Source organism: Ranitomeya imitator, chromosome 2, assembly GCF_032444005.1.
Source record: "Ranitomeya imitator isolate aRanImi1 chromosome 2, aRanImi1.pri, whole genome shotgun sequence".
Classification (NCBI taxonomy): Eukaryota; Metazoa; Chordata; class Amphibia; order Anura; family Dendrobatidae; genus Ranitomeya; species Ranitomeya imitator.
The window spans coordinates 196,621,314-196,640,654 of NC_091283.1; the positions used below are offsets into that span (position 1 = coordinate 196,621,314).

Sequence of the window (19,341 nt, forward strand, 5' to 3'; positions counted from 1 at the left end):
TACCTGAGACCACAGGTTGAGACCCTGCCCTCCTATGTCAGGGACACTACGGACGTCCTTAAAAGGGTTGATGGCCTTATCGTGGAGGGGGATATGCTTCTGGTGACAGCAGATATTGAATCTCTGTACACCAGTATTCGGCATGTGGATGGCATGAGGGCGGCAAGGTTTTTTCTTGAGTCAAGTAATTTTGAGGCAGATTTACGTGAGCTGATATTGGAGTTATTGGATTTTATTTTGACACATAATTTTTTTGTTTTTAAAGATCGTTTTTTTCTCCAGAGACAGGGCACTGCAATGGGGGCGGCCTGTGCGCCTTCGTACGCTAACTTGTTTTTGGGTTTTTGGGAGCGTGAGATTTTTCATGGCGGAGCACAGGCCGCCCCCCAGATCCTTGGTTGGTTCAGGTATATCGATGATGTACTCTTTATTTGGCATGGCCCTGTCTCTGGACTGCAGAATTTCATGGTTGGTCTTAACCATAATGACTCCAATATCAGACTTACTTATACGTACCATCAAAAAGAGATCTACTTCCTTGATATTACCTTAAAGGTGCAAGGAGATGGTTCAATTTATACGGATATGTATCGGAAGGAGACTTCGGTAAATGCCCTTTTGCACTCCACATCCTCACATCCCCCCTCCACGATAAGAGCCATTCCCATAGGACAATTCCTTCGGGCTCGTAGGATTTGTACCTCGGACTCCATGTTTGAAGAGCAGGCTGTGGACCTTGAGGAGTGCTTTAGACAACGTGGGTATAGTGGTCGTTCAATTAAGAAGGGCTACTTAAGAGCGAAGAAAACCAAAAGAAATGAGTTATTGGTTGAGGGGCAAAGGGGTCACAGAAAGAAAAAAAGAGTGGGATGGACAACCAAGATTTATATCCACATATAACCACAAATGGGATCTCATGAGATCCATTATCAACAAACACTGGTTGGTTTTATTAACCGATTCAGTGTTACGGAAACACTTGTCTGACCGACCTCTGATGACAGCACGCAGAAGTGCGAATATACGAGATATGGTGGTACATAGCCACTATGTCGCAAAAACTCCTAGTCTTTTTGGAGCAGGACAACAGAGAAAGGGATTCTTCCCATGTGGGAGTTGCCTTGGGTGTAAAAATATGGTTAGATCCACATCGTTCACATCATCGGATGGAAACAACTTCCAAATAAGGGAACATATCACGTGCAGTTCCACCTTCGTGGTATACTACGCAGTCTGCACATGTAGATTGATTTACGTGGGATTAACCTCGCGTGAACTACGAATACGTGTTCGTGAACACGTGCGAGACATTATGGGAGCCCGTGATGTGGACGATGTGGACAATTTGAAGCCTGTACCCAGGCATTTCCGATTACACCATCAATGCAACCCCAAACATCTTAAAATATGGGGGATTGATAAGGTGCGTGCTGGTATCAGAGGAGGCGACTTGAAGCTTAGATTGGCACAATGCGAGTGTAGATGGATTACTCTGCTGAATACCGTCTCCCCATTAGGGCTTAACGAACATCTGAGTTTCAGTTCCTTTTTATAATGATTTGTCTTCAGATTATATTTTACATGTTTTTTATTTGTTGTGTTGTGTTTTGTTGTTTTACTAATTATTGTTATGTTTGTCTATTCTATTTAGTATTTTACTTGCCCTTCATCGTATACGTGCAAATGTGTTGAGTCTTCCGGATATACTAGTAAATCAATATGGCGCAGTTCCTGATTGAAGTTTTCGTCATCACATCTTTTTATCCTGATCATGTTGATGATCGACTATTTGGAGCCTTGTGGGGTGTTAAGAATATGTGGATGCACGTCACAATTGAATATATTCATTTTATTCATATTTTTCATATATCCTATATATATTTATTTTGTTTATCTTTAATAATTAATATTTATCCTATTTGGGGATTTTAGGTGGGATGTATAAGTATTTGTTGGGGCTATATTGGGACCATTATGAGTACTGACCTGACTTTGTTATTTGTTATATGTAACAGTTGGTATTGTGGTCCTATCAATATGTTGCCTTTCTCCGTTTCCTTTTTTTTTTTTCTTTTTCCTATCACTTATGTGCGGCACTTATTACACTTTAGTGTCCTTTCCCCTTATACCGTATACGTTTTTTGTTTATGCACTAATTACTCACGGCAGTCCCCTGGCTTCCATTGTGATGAGCGATATCCTTCTTGCGGCGCCTATTCTATTTTTTGTTGTTCCCTAGTGCGCATGTCCTCGGTGGTCTGTCGTCGGGGAATTGTGGGCGGCGCCCTGTAGTGACGTGTGAGGTTCAGTGGCGTCATGGTACGCGACTGTGAGCCGCGGCGCCATGTTGGATGCCGCGTGTGATGCAGCTCCCGGCGCGACTGACGGAGGACATGCGCCGCAATTAGGGACACCTGATTCCGGGCAGTATATATTCCAACCCGATACAATGCACGGCACTGCCCCCTGACGAAGCCGACGCGAAACGCCCGTTGGGGCCTCGGCGGTGACCCCTGTGTTTGCTTTCTTATGGGTAAGAGCTGTTTAACCGGGCTGAGTAGGATATTCGCCGAATATGGTGATCGGTGCCCCACTGTGGGAGGTATATGGATGGACTCTTAGTTATCCGGTTCATGTAGCGCTCTTTACTTTAATATGCACTTCTGGCACTTTGACATGGTAAATTAACAGGGATTCACAGGGGCTGCCGCCCTGCAGACTTTTTCAGTGTTTTCCTTCGATTCCTCTCTGTGTACATTATATTTGTAATGATCTATTGTCTTAAATGATATTGTATGTAACGGTTTCTGATTAATAAAGCTATGTGTTTATATGTTTTCTAAATGGGACTTATACTCCGTGTTTTTTCTCTGGTGTTTTCCAAGAGGGAAATTGGCACTGCACACTCACTACATTTGACCACCAGGAAAATGGGCATTGCCCACTCACTACACCAGACCACTAGGGTTATGGACAGTGCCCACTCACTACATTAGACCACTAGTGCCCACTCATTACACTAGACCACCAGGGATATGGGCATTGCCCACTCACTACACTAGACCACCAGGAAAATGGGCATTACCCTCTTACCACACTAGACCACCAGGGAAATGGGTGTTGCTCACTCACTCACTAATACAGATTACACACAAGAAGCAAGTTAATTACTCCTTCACTTGTCCCTTTTGATTTCTGCTAAAAATCTAGTAGGTTGTTTTGGACAGCTACCCCCTCACGTCCGCTCTGCATTACTTTTGATGAATCCTCCGCTATATCTGTAATCATGCGATACCTAATGTAGATGTTAACCCCTTTACCCCCAAGGGTGGCTTGCACGTTAATGACCGGGCCAATTTTTACAATTCTGACCACTGTCCCTTTCTGAGGTTATAACTCTGGAACGCTTCAACAGATCCCAGTGATTCTGACATTGTTTTCTCGTGACATATTGTACTTCATGACAATGGTAAAAATTATTTGATAGTACCTGCGTTTATTTGTGAAAAAAATGGAAATATGGTGAAAAATTCGCAATTTTCCAACTTTGAATTTTTATGCAATTAAATCACAGAGAAATGTCACACAAAATACTTAATAAGTAACATTTCCCACATGTCTACTTTACATCAGCACAATTTTGGAACCAAAATTTTTTTTTGTTAGGGAGTTATAAAGGTTAAAAGTTGACCAGCAATTTCTCATTTCTACAACACCATTTTTTTTAGGGACCACATCATTTGAAGTCATTTTGAGGGGTCTATATGATAGAAAATACCCAAGTGTGACACCATTCTAAAAACTACACCCCTCAAGGTGCTCAAAACCATATTCAAGAAGTTTATTAACCCTTCTGGTGCTTCACAGGAATTTTTTGAATGTTTAAATAAAAATGAACATTTAACTTTTTTTCACAAAAAATTTAATTCAGCTCCAATTTGTTTTATTTTACCAAGGGTAACAGGAGAAAATGGACCCCAAACATTGTTGTACAATTTGTCCTGAGTACGCCGATACCCCACATGTGGGGGTAAACCACTGTTTGGGCGCATGGCAGAGCTCGGAAGCGAAGGAGCGCCATTTGACTTTTCAATGCAAAATTGACTGGAATTGAGATGGGACGCCATGTTTCGTTTGGAGAGCCCCTGATGTGCCTAAACATTGAAACCCCCCACAAGTGACACCATTTTGGAAAGTAGACCCCCTAAGGAACTTATCTAGAGGTGTGGTGAGCACTTTGACCCACCAAGTGCTTCACAGAAGTTTATAATGTAGAACCGTAAAAATAAAAAATCATATTTTTTCACAAAAATTATCTTTTCGCCCCCAATTTTTTATTTTCCCGAGGGTAAGAGAAGAAATTGGACCCCAAAAGTTGTTGTACAATTTGTCCTGAGTACGCTGATAGCCCATATGTGGGGGTAAACCACTGTTTGGGCGGATGGGAGAGCTCGGAAGGGAAGGAGCGCCGTTTGACTTTTCAAAGCAAAATTGACAGGAATTGAGATAGAACGCCATGTTGCGTTTGAAGAGCCACTGATGTGCCTAAACATTGAAACCCCCCACAAATGACACCATTTTGGAAAGTAGACCCCCTAAGGAACTTATCTAGAGGTGTGGTGAGCACTTTGACCCACCAAGTGCTTCACAGAAGTTTATAATGCAGAGCCGTAAAAATAAAACAAAATTTTTTTCCCACAAAAATTATTTTTTTAGCCCCCAGTTTTGTATTCTCCCGAGGGTAACAGGAGAAATTGGACCCCAAAATTTGTTGCCCAATTTGTCCTGAGTGTGATGATACACCATATGTGGGGGGAACCACTGTTTGGGCGCATGGGAGGGCTCGGAAGGGAAGGAGTGCATATGAAGACCCCCTAAGGAACTTATCTAGATGTGTGGTGAGCGCTTTGACCCACCAAGGGCTTCACAGAAGTTTATAATGAAGAGCCGTAAAAATAAAACAAAAATTTTCCCACAAAAATTATTTTTTAGCCCCCAGTTTTGTATTTTCCCGAGGGTAACGGGAGAAATTGGACCCCGAAATTTGTTGTCCAATTTGTCCTGAGTGCGCTGATACCCCATATGTGGGGGGGAACCACTGTTTGGGCGCATGGTAGGGCTCGGAAGAGAAGGAGCTCCATTTGGAATGCAGACTAAGATGGAATGGTATGCAGGTGTCACATTGCATTTGCAGAGCCCCTAATGCAGGGGTCCCCAACTCCAGTCCTCAAGGCCCACCAACAGGTCATGTTTTCAGGATTTCCTTAGTCTTGCCCAGGTAATAATTGCATCACCTGTGCAATGCAAAGGAAATCCTGAAAACATGACCTGTTGGTGGGCCTTGAGGACTGGAGTTGGGGACCTCTGCCCTAATGTACCTAAACAGTAGAAAACCCCCACAAGTGACACCATTTTTGGAAACTAGACCCCCTAAGGAACTCATCTAGATTTGTTGTGAGAGCTTTGAACCCCCAAGTGTTTCACTACAGTTTGTAACGCAGAGCCGTGAAAATTTAAAAAAAAAACTTTCCCCCCAAAATAATTTTTTAGCTCCCAGTTTTGTATTTTCCCGAGGGTAAGAGGAGAAATTCGACCCCAAAAGCTGTTGTCCAATTTGTCCTGAGTACGCTGATACCCCATATGTTGGGGGGAACCACCGTTTGGGCGCATGGGAGGGCTCGGAAGGGAAGGAATGCCATTTGGAATGCAGACTTAGATGGAATGGTCTGCAGGCGTCACATTGCGTTTGCAGAACCCCTAATGTACCTAAACAGTAGAAACCCCCCACAAGTGACCCCATATTGGAAACTAGACCACCCAGGGAACTTATCTAGATGTGTTGTGAGAACTTTGAACCCCCAAGTATTTCACTACAGTTTATAACGCAGAGCCATGAAAATAAAAAATCTTTTTTTTTCCCCACAAAAATAATTTTTTAGCCCCCAGTTTTGTATTTTCCCAAGGGTAACAGGAGAAATTGGACCCCGAAAGTTGTTGTGCTATTTGTCCTGAGTACGCTGATACCCCATATGTTGGGGTAAACCCCTGTTTGGGCACACGGGAGAGCTCGGAAGGGAAGAAGCACTGTTTTACTTTTTCAACGCAGAATTGGCTGGAATTGAGATCGGACGCCATGTCGCGTTTGGAGAGCCCCTGATGTGCCTAAACAGTGGAAACCCCCCAATTATAACTGAAACCCTAATCCAAACACACCCCTAACCCTAATCCCAACAGTAACCCTAACCACACCTCTAACCCTGACACACCCCTAACCCTAATCCCAACCCTATTCCCAACTGTAAATGTAATCTAAACCCTAACTGTAACTTTAGCCCCAAACCTAACCCTAACTTTAGCCCCAACCCAAACTGTAGCCCTAACCCTAACCCTAGCCCTAACTCTAGCCCTAATGGGAAAATGGAAATACATTTTTTTAATTTTTCCCTAACTAAGGGGGTTATGAAGGGGGGTTTGATTTACTTTTATAGCGTTTTTTTTTAGCGGATTTTTATGATTGGCAGCCGTCACACACTGAAAGACGCTTTTTATTGCAAAAAATATTTTTTTGCGTTACCACATTTTGAGAGCTATAATTTTTCCATATTTTGGTCCACAGAGTCATGTGAGGTCTTGTTTTTTGCGGGGCGAGTTGACGGTTTTATTGGTAACATTTTCGGGCACGTAACATTTTTTGATCGCTTTTTATTCCGATTTTTGTGAGGCAGAATGACCAAAAACCAGCTATTCATGAATTTCTTTTGGAGGAGGCGTTTATACCGTTCCGCGTTTGGTAAAATTGATAAAGCAGTTTTATCCTTCGGGTCAGTACGATTACAGCGACACCTCATTTATATCATTTTTTTATGTTTTGGCGCTTTTATATGATAAAAACTATTTTATAGAAAAAATAATTATTTTGGTATCGTTTTATTCTGAGGACTATAACTTTTTTATTTTTTTGCTGATGATGCTGTATGGCGGCTCGTTTTTTGCGGGACAAGATGACGTTTTCAGCGGTACCATGGTTATTTATATCTGTCTTTTTGATCGCGTGTAAAGGTACCTTCACACATAACGATATCGTTAATGATATCGTTGCTTTTTGTGACGTAGCAACGATATCGTTAAGGAAATCATTCTGTGTGACAGCGACCAACGATCAGGCCCCTGCTGGGAGATCGTTGGTCGCTGAGGAAAGTCCAGAACTTTATTTCGTCGCTGGACTCCCTACAGACATCGCTGGATCGGCGTGTGTGACACCGATCCAGCGATGTCTTCACTGGTAACCAGGGTAAACATCGGGTTACTAAGCGCAGGGCTGCGCTTAGTAACCCGATGTTTACCCTGGTTACCAGCGTAAAAGTAAAAAAAACAAACAGTACATACTTACCTACCGCTGTCTGTCCCCCCCGCGCTCTGCTTCTCTGCACTCCTCCTGCACTGGCTGTGAGCGTCGGTCAGCCGGAAAGCAGAGCGGTGACGTCACCGCTCTGCTTTCCGGCCGCTGTGCTCACAGTCAGTGCAGGAGGAGTGCAGAGAAGCAGAGCGCCGGGGACAGACAGCGGTAGGTAAGTATGTAGTGTTTGTTTTTTTACTTTTACGCTGGTAACCAGGGTAAACATCGGGTTACTAAGCGCGGCCCTGCGCTTAGTAACCCGATGTTTACCCTGATTACCCGGGGACCTCGGGATCGTTGGTCGCTGGAGAGCTGTTTGACAGGTCTCCAGCGACCAAACAGCAACGCTGCAGCGATCGGCATCGTTGTCGGTATCGCTGCAGCGTCGCTGAGTGTGAAGGTACCTTTCGTCCACTTTTTGTTCGGCGGTATGATAAAGCGTTGTTTTTTGCCTAGTTTTTTTTTTTTCTTACGGTGTTTACTGAAGGGGTTAACTAGTGGGCCAGTTTTATAGGTCGGGCCGTTACGGACGCGGCGATACTAAATATGTGTACTTTTATTGTTTTTTTTTTTTATTTAGATAAAGAAATGTATTTATGGGAATAATATTTTTTTTTTTTTCATTATTTAGGAATATTTTTTTTATTTTTTTTTTACACGTTTGGAAATTTTTTTTTTTACTTTTTTACTTTGTCCCAGGTGGGGACATCACAGATCGGTGATCTGACAGTTTGCACAGCACTGCAGGCTTCACAGTGCCTGCTCTGAGCAGGCTCTGTGAAGCCACCTCCCTCCCTGCAGGACCCGGATGCCGCGGCCATCTTGGATCCGGGCCCAGAGCAGGGAGGGAGGTACACAGACCCTTGCAGCAACGCGATCACATCGCTTTGCTGCAGGGGGCTCAGGGAAGCCCGCAGGGAGCCCCCTCCCTGCGCGATGCTTCCCTGCTCTGACGGCACATCGCGATCATGTTTGATCGCGGTGTGCCGGGGGTTAATGTGCCGGGGCGGTCCGTGACCGCTCCTGGCACATAGTGCCGGGAGTCAGCTGCGATAGGCAGCTGACACCCGGCCGCGATCGGCCGCGCTCCCCCCGTGAGCGCCGCCGATCGCGCTGGACATACTATCCCGTCGGTGGTCATAGGGGCCCACCCCACCTCGATGGGATAGTACGTCCGATGTCAGAAAGGGGTTAATCTAAAGCTCAGACCAGATCTGGCAGCACACAACATCTATTGGCAAAAATCAAGAAAAGATTGTGTTCTCTTCAAACAAAACGTCAACCTGCATGTAGCTACAAATAATTATGGAAAAGAAAGACCCAGTACCTTCTGTTTCAGGCGGTTTTTCACTTCTTTAATTCCCATTTTAGCGTGGTCTTTAGCCTAAGGGAGACAAATGTGATTAGACTTTAAGCTATTATAGAATATTGTAATATTTTACAAACTTTAGTCTTGAAAAAGCTGTCTGGTCCTGTACCCCGATGACCTATTCTTAACCCCTTCACGCCATGGCAATTTTCTGTTTTTTCTTCCCCTTCTTCCTAGAGCCATAACTTCTTTATTTTTTGGTCAATATGGCCATGTGAGGAATTATTTTTTGCGGGACGAGTTGTACTTCTGAAAGACACCATTGATTTTACCTTATCGTGTACTGCAAAAACAGGAAAAAATTCCAAGTGCTGTGAAATAGCAAAAGAACTGCAATCCCACAATTATTTTTATTTATTTTTTTTATTTACAATGTTTATTATATGATAAAACTGACTGGGCAATGTGATTCCCGAGGTCACTACTAGTACACAGATGCCAAACAGGTATACCGTAGAATATTTTTTATTTACGTGGTGAAAAACAATTTCAAAATTTGCATGAAAAATGTGATTGCCTCTTATTGCAATTTATTGCAATATTGCAGAAGTAAAAAAAAATAATAATTCTGGCGTTACGATCCTTTTACTTGTTACATTGTTGACCGGTCGGATTAATTATTTTTATATTTTGATAAATCGGACATTTCCGAACATAGTAATAATAGTAAATATGTGTTTTTATTCTTTTATTTTCAATGGGTTAAAAGGGGAGTGATTTGAACGTATTTTTAAAAACTTCATATTTTTAAAAACTTATTTTTACCACTTTTTACCATTTAATAGCCTCTTTAGCAGACGTGAAGCTGTGATTGTCTGATCGCCTGTGCTACACATAGTAGGGCATCGGCACTGCTGTGTATACCAGAAATCACGATCTCTTATGAATGCTGGCCACAAGCCGGTGTTCACACGAGTATCGTAATGACAGGAATGGGAGTTTTCTACAGACCCTCGGCTGTCAAGACAACCCATTGGCGCCCCCAATAACGGGACAGCGGTGCTGATGGGTGGGATCTGTGACAGCTTATTAAATCTGCTTTCATGTGTGGGGGAAAGCTGTAGGCTCAGCGTCGAGGCTCACATCAAAGTAGAAGACAAGACTACATCTGAGAGCAACATGATGGCACATTGCTGCAGAGAACCTGATTGTTGTCGTTTCAATAAAATCAGTGTTTCATCAGCAGAAGATTATCAGTAGAGGACAAGTTGTCTTGTGACATGCAGTCCTCCTGCTCTACAAAACCCCGTCCCCGATAACTGACTGACAAGTTTCTGTGTACACTATGCATAGGCAGAAAGCTGCCAATCAGTGGTGTGGCTGGGGTTATACAGAGCTCAGCATACAGAGAACTGCTGGATCTACAGCAGAAAAAAACAGGGATTTTATCAAAGATACTAAAAGCAGCCCAGAAAGTGACACATCACTGGAATTGAGGTCTCTGCCCCTATGTCAGATAAAATAGCAAAAACCTTGTGACAGATTTCCTTAAAAGTAGGACAATGATGTATGATAGTGAGAAGTCAGAACCTTGGAACCATCCGCTAGCAATGGGGGTCGGTAATGAACAGTCTGACGATCAGCAAGGGTCAGACCCCCACATATAACAGTGATCGCACATCTTAAGGACTATCAATGTTTAGTCCAGGACATCCCACAGATCCGTAAGTGGTGTGTAAGCATAAGGAGACTGTATGCTATAACCAATGCTAATAAAGTGGCTGATAACAGAGACTGCATACACCACAATCTACACAAACTGAAGAACTGGGGTGTCCGATGTAACATTATTAATTCATAGCATTAAGGCAGAGAATTGTATGGGAAAGTGTAGGATAATCCATAAACCCAACTGCCTAAAATATTCCTCGTGTTCACAAGCAGAAATAATCCAATAATAAGGAAAATTCTATTATCCTGCTAATGCATAATCAATGAGCAATACATAGCTCTGTCTGCAGCCTTAACATATAAATAATGTAAGGTTACAGGGCAGAGACCTCTGCGTCTGATAAATATATCAGTGGTCAATGGAAACAACAGGGTGCCCCCTACGAAAGTCATGACAGCGGAGTGGTAGAGCGTCCCTGGCATGGCTCTTGTCCTTAGTCTGGTACTTACAAACTTGTAGACAGTCTTCATGGCTGGATTAGCTCTGGTCTTCATGGTGTTAAGAAAGGCCCCACTTCCTTTCTGTAAGAAAAAAAGAATACAAAAGGAAAACAATAAGAAAGAAAAAATATGAAAGTAGAAATAATAACACAAGAAAAAAAGTTATTGGAGTATGATGATAATGAAGATGATCTATAGGATGAGCAGGACGAGAAGGAGAAGAAAGTGGAAGAACAGAAGGAGGGGAAAGAGAAGGATGATTAGTAGAAGGAGTGGGAAGAGAACAAGAAGTAAAAGGAGAAGGAGGAGGAGCAGAATTAAAAGAGGAAAAAGAAGGAGGAGGAAGAGAAGGAGATGGAGGAGGTTGAAGGGAAGAAGGAGGAAGCAAGGGTAAAGAGGAGTAAATGGATGAGGGGATGAGTAGAAGGGTAGGAGCAGAATTAAAAGGGGAAGGAGGAGTAAGAGGAGGAGGTAGAAGAGAAGAAGGAGCAAACAAGGGTGAAGAGGAGTAAATGGAGGAGAGGATGAGTAGAAGGAAGAGAAGGAGGAGGAGCAGAATTAAAAGGGGAAAGAGAAGAAGGAGGAAGTGAAGGTGGTAGAGGAGGCAGAAGAGTAGGAGGAGGAAGCAAGGGTGAGGAGGAGTAAAAGGAGGAGGGGAAGAGAAGGAGGAGGAGCAGAAAAAGTGGGTGGGGTAGAAGGAGGGAGGAGAAGGAAGAGGAGAAGGAGGAATGTGAGGATGAGTTTTAAAATGAGTAGAAGGAAAATGAGTGGAAGGAGGAGGAGAGTGAGAAAGAAGGAGGGGAAAGAAAAAAAGGAGGAATAGTAATAGAAGGAAAAATAGGAGGATGGAGATAAGGTGCAGGAATAGAAGACGGAGGGAGAGGATGAAGAGAAGGTGGAAGAAGATGAAGAGAAGGAGGAGGAGAAGAGGGAGGAGGAAGAAAATGAGGAGGTGGAGGATTTGGAAGTGGTGGAGGAGGAGGAAGGGGAAAATGAGGTGGTAGAGGAGGAGGAGGATGGGGAAGAGAGAGAGAAAAAGGAAAAAGAAAAAGGAGGAAGAGCAGGAGGAGGACAAGGAGAAATATAAAAATGCCGTAAAAATAATATATACAATAATAATTACAGAATGGGAAATATATAAATAAATGTAATATAAGATGTTCTGATTTAGCAGACGGTCACAAATATATGTAATTTACATGCCAGAATCAGATGCTAAAAAGCTGCTGCTATAATTTTGCTTTTTAAGGCAAAAGAGTCTGAAAACCTAATAGCGTTTTGTTACAGGATTCCGCCTGGGCTGTGCCTTTTATTCACACCACTGTTGAACTGTTCTATAGAGATATTTATAGTAATGAATTAATTGTGCAGCTCAATTACATGTAATTATAATAATTATCATTGATAATAATTACTTTACTCATTAAATATAGACTTATTAGTAATAATGTATCTTAAACTTATGTACCATTTTACTTCTGAATTCTGCACCTCTGAGTCAAAGCACCATCTGTTCCATCTTTCCAATAGCAAAAGTTTCCCGAGTCAATGTGACATGACTGTAACCTCAACAATAGTGTGTTTTCCGATTATACACATTGTGGAGCTTTTACAACAGAAAAAAAAGAATCTTTCTTAAAAAAGGGAGCAGGGGCTTTGATTTCCAATGACAGCACCCAGGCTGTAGGTGCAGGGTAAGAGTATATAGGAATGATCTCAGTGTAGGATAATTAAGGGTTGGTCTCACAGTTCCTATAGGGAAACATAGTAAAAACAAACCAAAAACAAAAACACTCAATTAAAAAAAAATCCAGGAAATCAAAATATTCGGAGTGCATGCTCAGATCCTGGGGTGCTCAGCTTAAAAAAAGATCCAACTTGAAACTTAAAAAGCAGAGTAGAGTAAGAAAATGCAGAAAGTGGCATTGTCCATTGGCAATTCAATCAGAAAGAAGTTCAATTCGATCCATCGGGGAACAGAGACACACAAAGTAAACGAGCCAGCTGTTTCGCCTAAGTACACGCTTCCTCTGGCTCCGGTTTTATTACTATGTAAGACACTAGTTTGAGCGTAATATAAAAAAAAGGGCTTAAATCATTGCGATCATTTAACCTCAGAGTCTCTGTTTTTTTAACAAATGTATTTTCCTTCCTTAGCTGTAGCTTTTGTCTCTATGAATGTAAACCCCTAATTTAACATGATCCTTACAGTACCTGTAAATACAATAGTTAAGTCGACATAATTCCCTTTCGATACGGTATATGTTAATCAATAAGGAAAAGATATATGGGTTATACTAACTATATACTGTTTATAGCTTTGGGAGGTTAGTTGTCAGCCCTCCATTAAGTTATGCTGTTTTTTATGATATTTTATATTTGATAAAGTTGATTTATTTGTGAGATATTTTGTAGAAACATTTTTCTTTTTGGGTTATTTTGTGATTATTGGGTGCATCTCTCTTATTCATCCAGAAACAGCAGATCAGGCAGCACTCGGTCTCCGCTGCAGCGCCCAGGGCAATGGGTGAAAAGGGGCAGCAACGAGCTACATCATTGAGAAGCCGATCTCCTTCTAGGTGCACACAGAAGCCGATCTCCTTCTTGGTGCACACAGAAGCCGATCTCCTTATTGGTGCACACAGAAGCCGATCTCCTTCTTGGTGCACACAGAAGCCGATCTCCTTCTAGGTGCACACAGAAGCCGATCTCCTTCTAGGTGCACACAGAAGCCGATCTCCTTCTAGGTGCACACAGAAGCCGATCTCCTTCTAGGTTCCCATCAGAAGCCGATCTCCTTCTAGGTGCACACAGAAGCCGATCTCCTTCTAGGTGCACACAGTAGCCGATCTCCTTCTAGGTGCACACAGTAGCCGATCTCCTTCTAGGTGCACACAGAAGCCGATCTCCTTCTAGGTGCACACAGTAGCCGATCTCCTTCTAGGTGCACACAGTAGCCGATCTCCTTCTAGGTGCACACAGAAGCCGATCTCCTTCTAGGTGCACACAGAAGCCGATCTCCTTCTAGGTGCACACAGAAGCCGATCTCCTTCTAGGTGCACACAGAAGCCGATCTCCTTCTAGGTGCACACAGAAGCCGATCTCCTTCTAGGTGCACACAGAAGCCGATCTCCTTCTAGGTGCACACAGAAGCCGATCTCCTTCTAGGTGCACACAGAAGCCGATCTCCTTCTAGGTGCACACAGAAGCCGATCTCCTTCTAGGTGCACACAGAAGCCGATCTCCTTCTAGGTGCACACAGAAGCCGATCTCCTTCTAGGTTCCCATCAGAAGCCGATCTCCTTCTAGGTGCACACAGAAGCCGATCTCCTTCTAGGTGCACACAGTAGCCGATCTCCTTCTAGGTGCACACAGTAGCCGATCTCCTTCTAGGTGCACACAGAAGCCGATCTCCTTCTAGGTGCACACAGAAGCCGATCTCCTTCTAGGTGCACACAGAAGCCGATCTCCTTCTAGGTGCACACAGAAGCCGATCTCCTTCTAGGTTCCCATCAGAAGCCGATCTCCTTCTAGGTGCACACAGAAGCCGATCTCCTTCTAGGTGCACACAGTAGCCGATCTCCTTCTAGGTGCACACAGTAGCCGATCTCCTTCTAGGTGCACACAGAAGCCGATCTCCTTCTAGGTGCACACAGTAGCCGATCTCCTTCTAGGTGCACACAGTAGCCGATCTCCTTCTAGGTGCACACAGAAGCCGATCTCCTTCTAGGTGCACACAGAAGCCGATCTCCTTCTAGGTGCACACAGTAGCCGATCTCCTTCTAGGTGCACACAGTAGCCGATCTCCTTCTAGGTGCACACAAAAGCCGATCTCCTTCTAGGTGCACACAGAAGCCGATCTCCTTCTAGGTGCACACAGAAGCCGATCTCCTTCTAGGTGCACACAGAAGCCGATCTCCTTCTAGGTGCACACAGAAGCCGATCTCCTTCTAGGTGCACACAGAAGCCGATCTCCTTCTAGGTGCACACAGAAGCCGATCTCCTTCTAGGTGCACACAGAAGCCGATCTCCTTCTAGGTGCACACAGAAGCCGATCTCCTTCTAGGTGCACACAGAAGCCGATCTCCTTCTAGGTGCACACAGAAGCCGATCTCCTTCTAGGTGCACACAGAAGCCGATCTCCTTCTAGGTGCACACAGAAGCCGATCTCCTTCCAGGTGCACACAGAAGCCGATCTCCTTCTAGGTGCACACAGAAGCCGATCTCCTTCTAGGTGCACACAGAAGCCGATCTCCTTCTCGGTGCACACAGTAGCCGATCTCCTTCTAGGTGCACAAAGTAGCCGATCTCCTTCTAGGTGCACACAGAAGCCGATCTCCTTCTAGGTGCACACAGAAGCCGATCTCCTTCTAGGTGCACACAGAAGCCGATCTCCTTATTGGTGCACACAGAAGCCGATCTCCTTCTAGGTGCACACAGAAGCCGATCTCCTTCTAGGTGCACACAGAAGCCGATCTCCTTCTAGGTGCACACAGTAGCCGATCTCCTTCTAGGTGCACACAGAAGCCGATCTCCTTCTAGGTGCACACAGAAGCCGATCTCCTTCTAGGTGCACACAGAAGCCGATCTCCTTCTAGGTGCACACAGAAGCTGATCTCCTTATTGGTGCACACAGAAGCCGATCTCCTTCTAGGTGCACACAGAAGCCGATCTCCTTCTAGGTGCACACAGAAGCCGATCTCCTTCTAGGTGCACACAGAAGCCGATCTCCTTCTAGGTGCACACAGAAGCCGATCTCCTTCTAGGTGCACACAGAAGCCGATCTCCTTCTAGGTGCACACAGAAGCCGATCTCCTTCTAGGTTCCCATCAGAAGCCGATCTCCTTCTAGGTGCACACAGAAGCCGATCTCCTTCTAGGTGCACACAGTAGCCGATCTCCTTCTAGGTGCACACAGTAGCCGATCTCCTTCTAGGTGCACACAGAAGCCGATCTCCTTCTAGGTGCACACAGAAGCCGATCTCCTACTAGGTGCACACAGAAGCTGATCTCCTTCTAGGTGCACACAGAAGCCAATCTCCTTCTAGGTGCACACAGAAGCCGATCTCCTTCTAGGTGCACACAGAAGCCGATCTCCTTCTAGGTGCACACAGAAGCCGATCTCCTTCTAGGTGCATACAGAAGCCGATCTCCTTCTAGGTGCACACAGAAGCCGATCTCCTTCTAGGTGCACACAGAAGCCGATCTCCTTCTAGGTGCACACAGAAGCCGATCTCCTTCTAGGTGCACACAGAAGCCGATCTCCTTCTAGGTGCACACAGAAGCCGATCTCCTTCTAGCTGCACACAGAGGCCGATCTGAGATAGTGGGAGAAATAACAGGCACTGTGGAACTACTGCAGTATCTCAGATCGCCAGGCACAAACCTACAGGTACCTGTAGAAGTCGCAGTAGTTGCACAAGCACCCAGTGGATTGATGCCCTCCCAGCCTCGAATCTTGGACTATTGCAGAGATTGTAGACCACCTAAGATGTGTCATCTGCATATTGGACAGCGAGCCCTGGGGCCAGGTCACAGTGCTGCTATGTGCTCATATGTTCCACTAGCACTGGATAGCACAGGGGCTCCCGAAATATCCAAAATGCTCCATGTGCAGCAGTCAGAGCTAAAGTCTTTTTTCATTGTGGTCATTTTCTTCAGAAATTTCCTTAAAAAAAGTGATTTTTAACATTAAAGAAATAAAAACTTACATGTAGTGTATGTTACACAATATATTAGACCACAAAGTCAGGGCACTGCATACTTACTTTTACCGTCGACAGCCATTGATGGTACAGCTTATCACTACCTGCAAGTATGAGGGTAAAAAAAGGTTAAATGGCTATAAACCCAAAGTAAGTAGCAAAAGATGAAATTAAATAATCAAGATGAGCTAAAAATCAGTGAAATAGAAGCTGGAAATCTACTATATAATTGTCTAAGTGTCACTTCCGTCTGTCTATCTGTCTGTCTGTCACGGATATTCATTGGTCGTGGCCTCTATTTGTCATGGAAATCCAAGTCGCTGATTGGTCGTGGCAAAACAGCCACGACCAATCAGCAACGGGCACAGTGTGGCAGAAAAATGGCCGCTCCTTCCTCCCCGCAGTCAGTGCCCGCTCCATACTCCCATTCAGTCAGCACTCACACAGGGTTAATGGCAGCGTTGACCGTGGTGTAACGCACTCGGTTAACGCTGCTATTAACCCTGTGTGACCAACTTTTTACTATTCATGCTGCCTATGCAGCATGAATAGTAAAAAGATCTAATGTTAAAAATAATAAAAAAAATAAAAAATGATGACATACTCACCCTCCGTTGGACCCCAGATCGAAGCGGTTACCCACGCTCCTTGCGACGCTCTGGTGACCGCTCCATGCATTGCGGTCTCGCGAGACCGCTACGTCATCATCTCGCGAGACCGCAATGCACTCTTCAGACCGGAGCGCGCGAGGAGCATCGGTCACCGCTTCGATCCGGGGGCCAACGGAGGGTGAGTATGTAACTATTTTTTATTTTAATTCTTTTTTTTTTTTTTTTTTTAACAGGGATATGGTGCCCACATTGCTATATACTGTGTGGGCTGTGCAATATATTATGTGGGCTGGGCAATATACTACGTGGCTGTGCAATATACTGTGTGGGCTCTGCAATATACGCTGTGCACTGTACTGCGTGGGCTGTGCTATATACTACGGGGGCTGTGCAATGTACTGCGCGAGCTGTGCAATGTACTGCGCGGGCTGTGCAATGTACTGCGCGGGCTGTGCAATGTACTGCGCGGGCTGTGCAATATAGTAGGCGGGCTGTGCAATGTACTACGCGGGCTGTGCAATGTACTACGCGGGCTGTGCAATATACTACGCGGGCTGTGCAATATACTACGCGGGCTGTGCAATATACTACGTGACTGTGCAATATACTACGTGGGCTGTGCAATATACTGCGTGGGCTGTGCTATACACTACGTGGCCTGTGTTATACACTATGTGGCCTGTGTTATATACTGCGTGTGTGGTACTGCGCGGGCTGTGCAATATACTACGCGGGCTGTGCAATATACTACATGGCTGGGCAATATACTACGTGACTGGCCAATATACTACGTGACTGGGCAGTATACCACGTGACTGGGCAGTATACTACGTGACTGGGCAGTATACTACGTGGCTCTGTGCTGTATACTACGTGACTGGGCAATATACTAAGTGGCTGGGCAATATACTACGTGGCTGGGCAATATACTATGTCGCTGGGCAATATACTATGTGGCTGAGCAATATACTACGTGGCTGGGCAATATACTACGTGGCTGGGCAATATACTACGTGGCTGGGCAATATACTACGTGGCTGGGCAATATACTACGTGGCTGGGCAATATACTACGTGGCTGGGCAATATACTATGTGGCTGGGCAATATACTACGTGGTTGGGCAATATACTGCGTGGCTGGGCAATATACTACGTGGTTGGGCAATATACTACGTGGCTGGGCAACATACTACATGGGCTCTGCAATATACTACGTGGACATGCATATTCTAGAATACCCGATGCGTTAGAATCGGGCCACCATCTAGTGGGTTAAATAAAAGATTTCTGTGCGGTTTCCAACTGGACTAGATATACTTCAATTTGAGGATGCCATCCACACAATGGCGGGTAGAATAACAGAAGTAAGGGGGCTACATCTAATAGGCACAGATATTCTTTACCTGCATATTCGCCCATATTAATCTCTTCTTCAAAGACATCACTGAATCCATTTCCAGTGTTCAGCAGGTCAAGACGCCCATCTATGAACTAGAGGAGAAAGGGATTAAACGCGGCTATTATAAGTCGCAGAGCCATTCGGAGAGGTTTTCTCCAATCTCGTACCTGTTTAAATAGCTGAAGCTGAATTGCATTCTGAAGGAACGGTCTCATCCCGCTGGAACGATGGGACACAAATGTTTCTTCACAAAAGGTAATTGGCTCCTCCTGTCGGGGGCAGACAGACAAAAATTTAAAGGGGGCAAAATGGGTCAATGGGTTGTCTGCAGAATTCAGAACCAGGGTAAATTTCACCTTTAATTCCTTCTACACGAAATGAGATTTCTTGGTGTAACTCTTGCTCAGTAACACAGGAAGGTAAAAGATAATTTCTACTTATTCTTGTGCAATATGGATAAGAGGATAGATTTCCCTTCCCAGTAAATATGGCCGTCAGACTGGATCCCTCGGTTAACAACCCACCTCCAGCAATTCAGTAACCACAACTGTTGCAGTATAACTTTGGGCAAGGGCTGTAGCGGTGACGTCCTATCCACAACACACCGCTGCAGCCGATCAGTGATGTCAAGGTAGATGGCAATAGACAATTGGCTGCAGCGGTCACTATTTTATTACCAGTGATGTGGAAATGGGATCCTGTGCATGGGAGGTCGCGAGAGAGAGCTATTGCCCAAACCATTGTTTGTCG

The 19,341-nt window shown here is 44.5% G+C and overlaps 1 protein-coding gene across 3 annotated transcripts in view; it reads right to left on the minus strand.

Annotated features, from left to right (window-relative positions):
* DENND1A (DENN domain containing 1A) overlaps window positions 1-19,341 on the minus strand; it is a 1,020,433-nt gene that overhangs the window by 156,283 nt on the left and 844,809 nt on the right. For all 3 annotated transcript variants that reach the window (XM_069748456.1, XM_069748457.1, XM_069748455.1), the window contains exons 14-18: window positions 18,759-18,860; window positions 18,596-18,683; window positions 16,645-16,685; window positions 10,887-10,958; window positions 8,724-8,780 (exon numbers count right to left, since the gene is read on the minus strand). In XM_069748456.1, coding sequence (XP_069604557.1) covers window positions 8,724-8,780; window positions 10,887-10,958; window positions 16,645-16,685; window positions 18,596-18,683; window positions 18,759-18,860 — 360 coding nt within the window. The remainder of the gene's footprint in view (window positions 1-8,723; window positions 8,781-10,886; window positions 10,959-16,644; window positions 16,686-18,595; window positions 18,684-18,758; window positions 18,861-19,341) is intronic.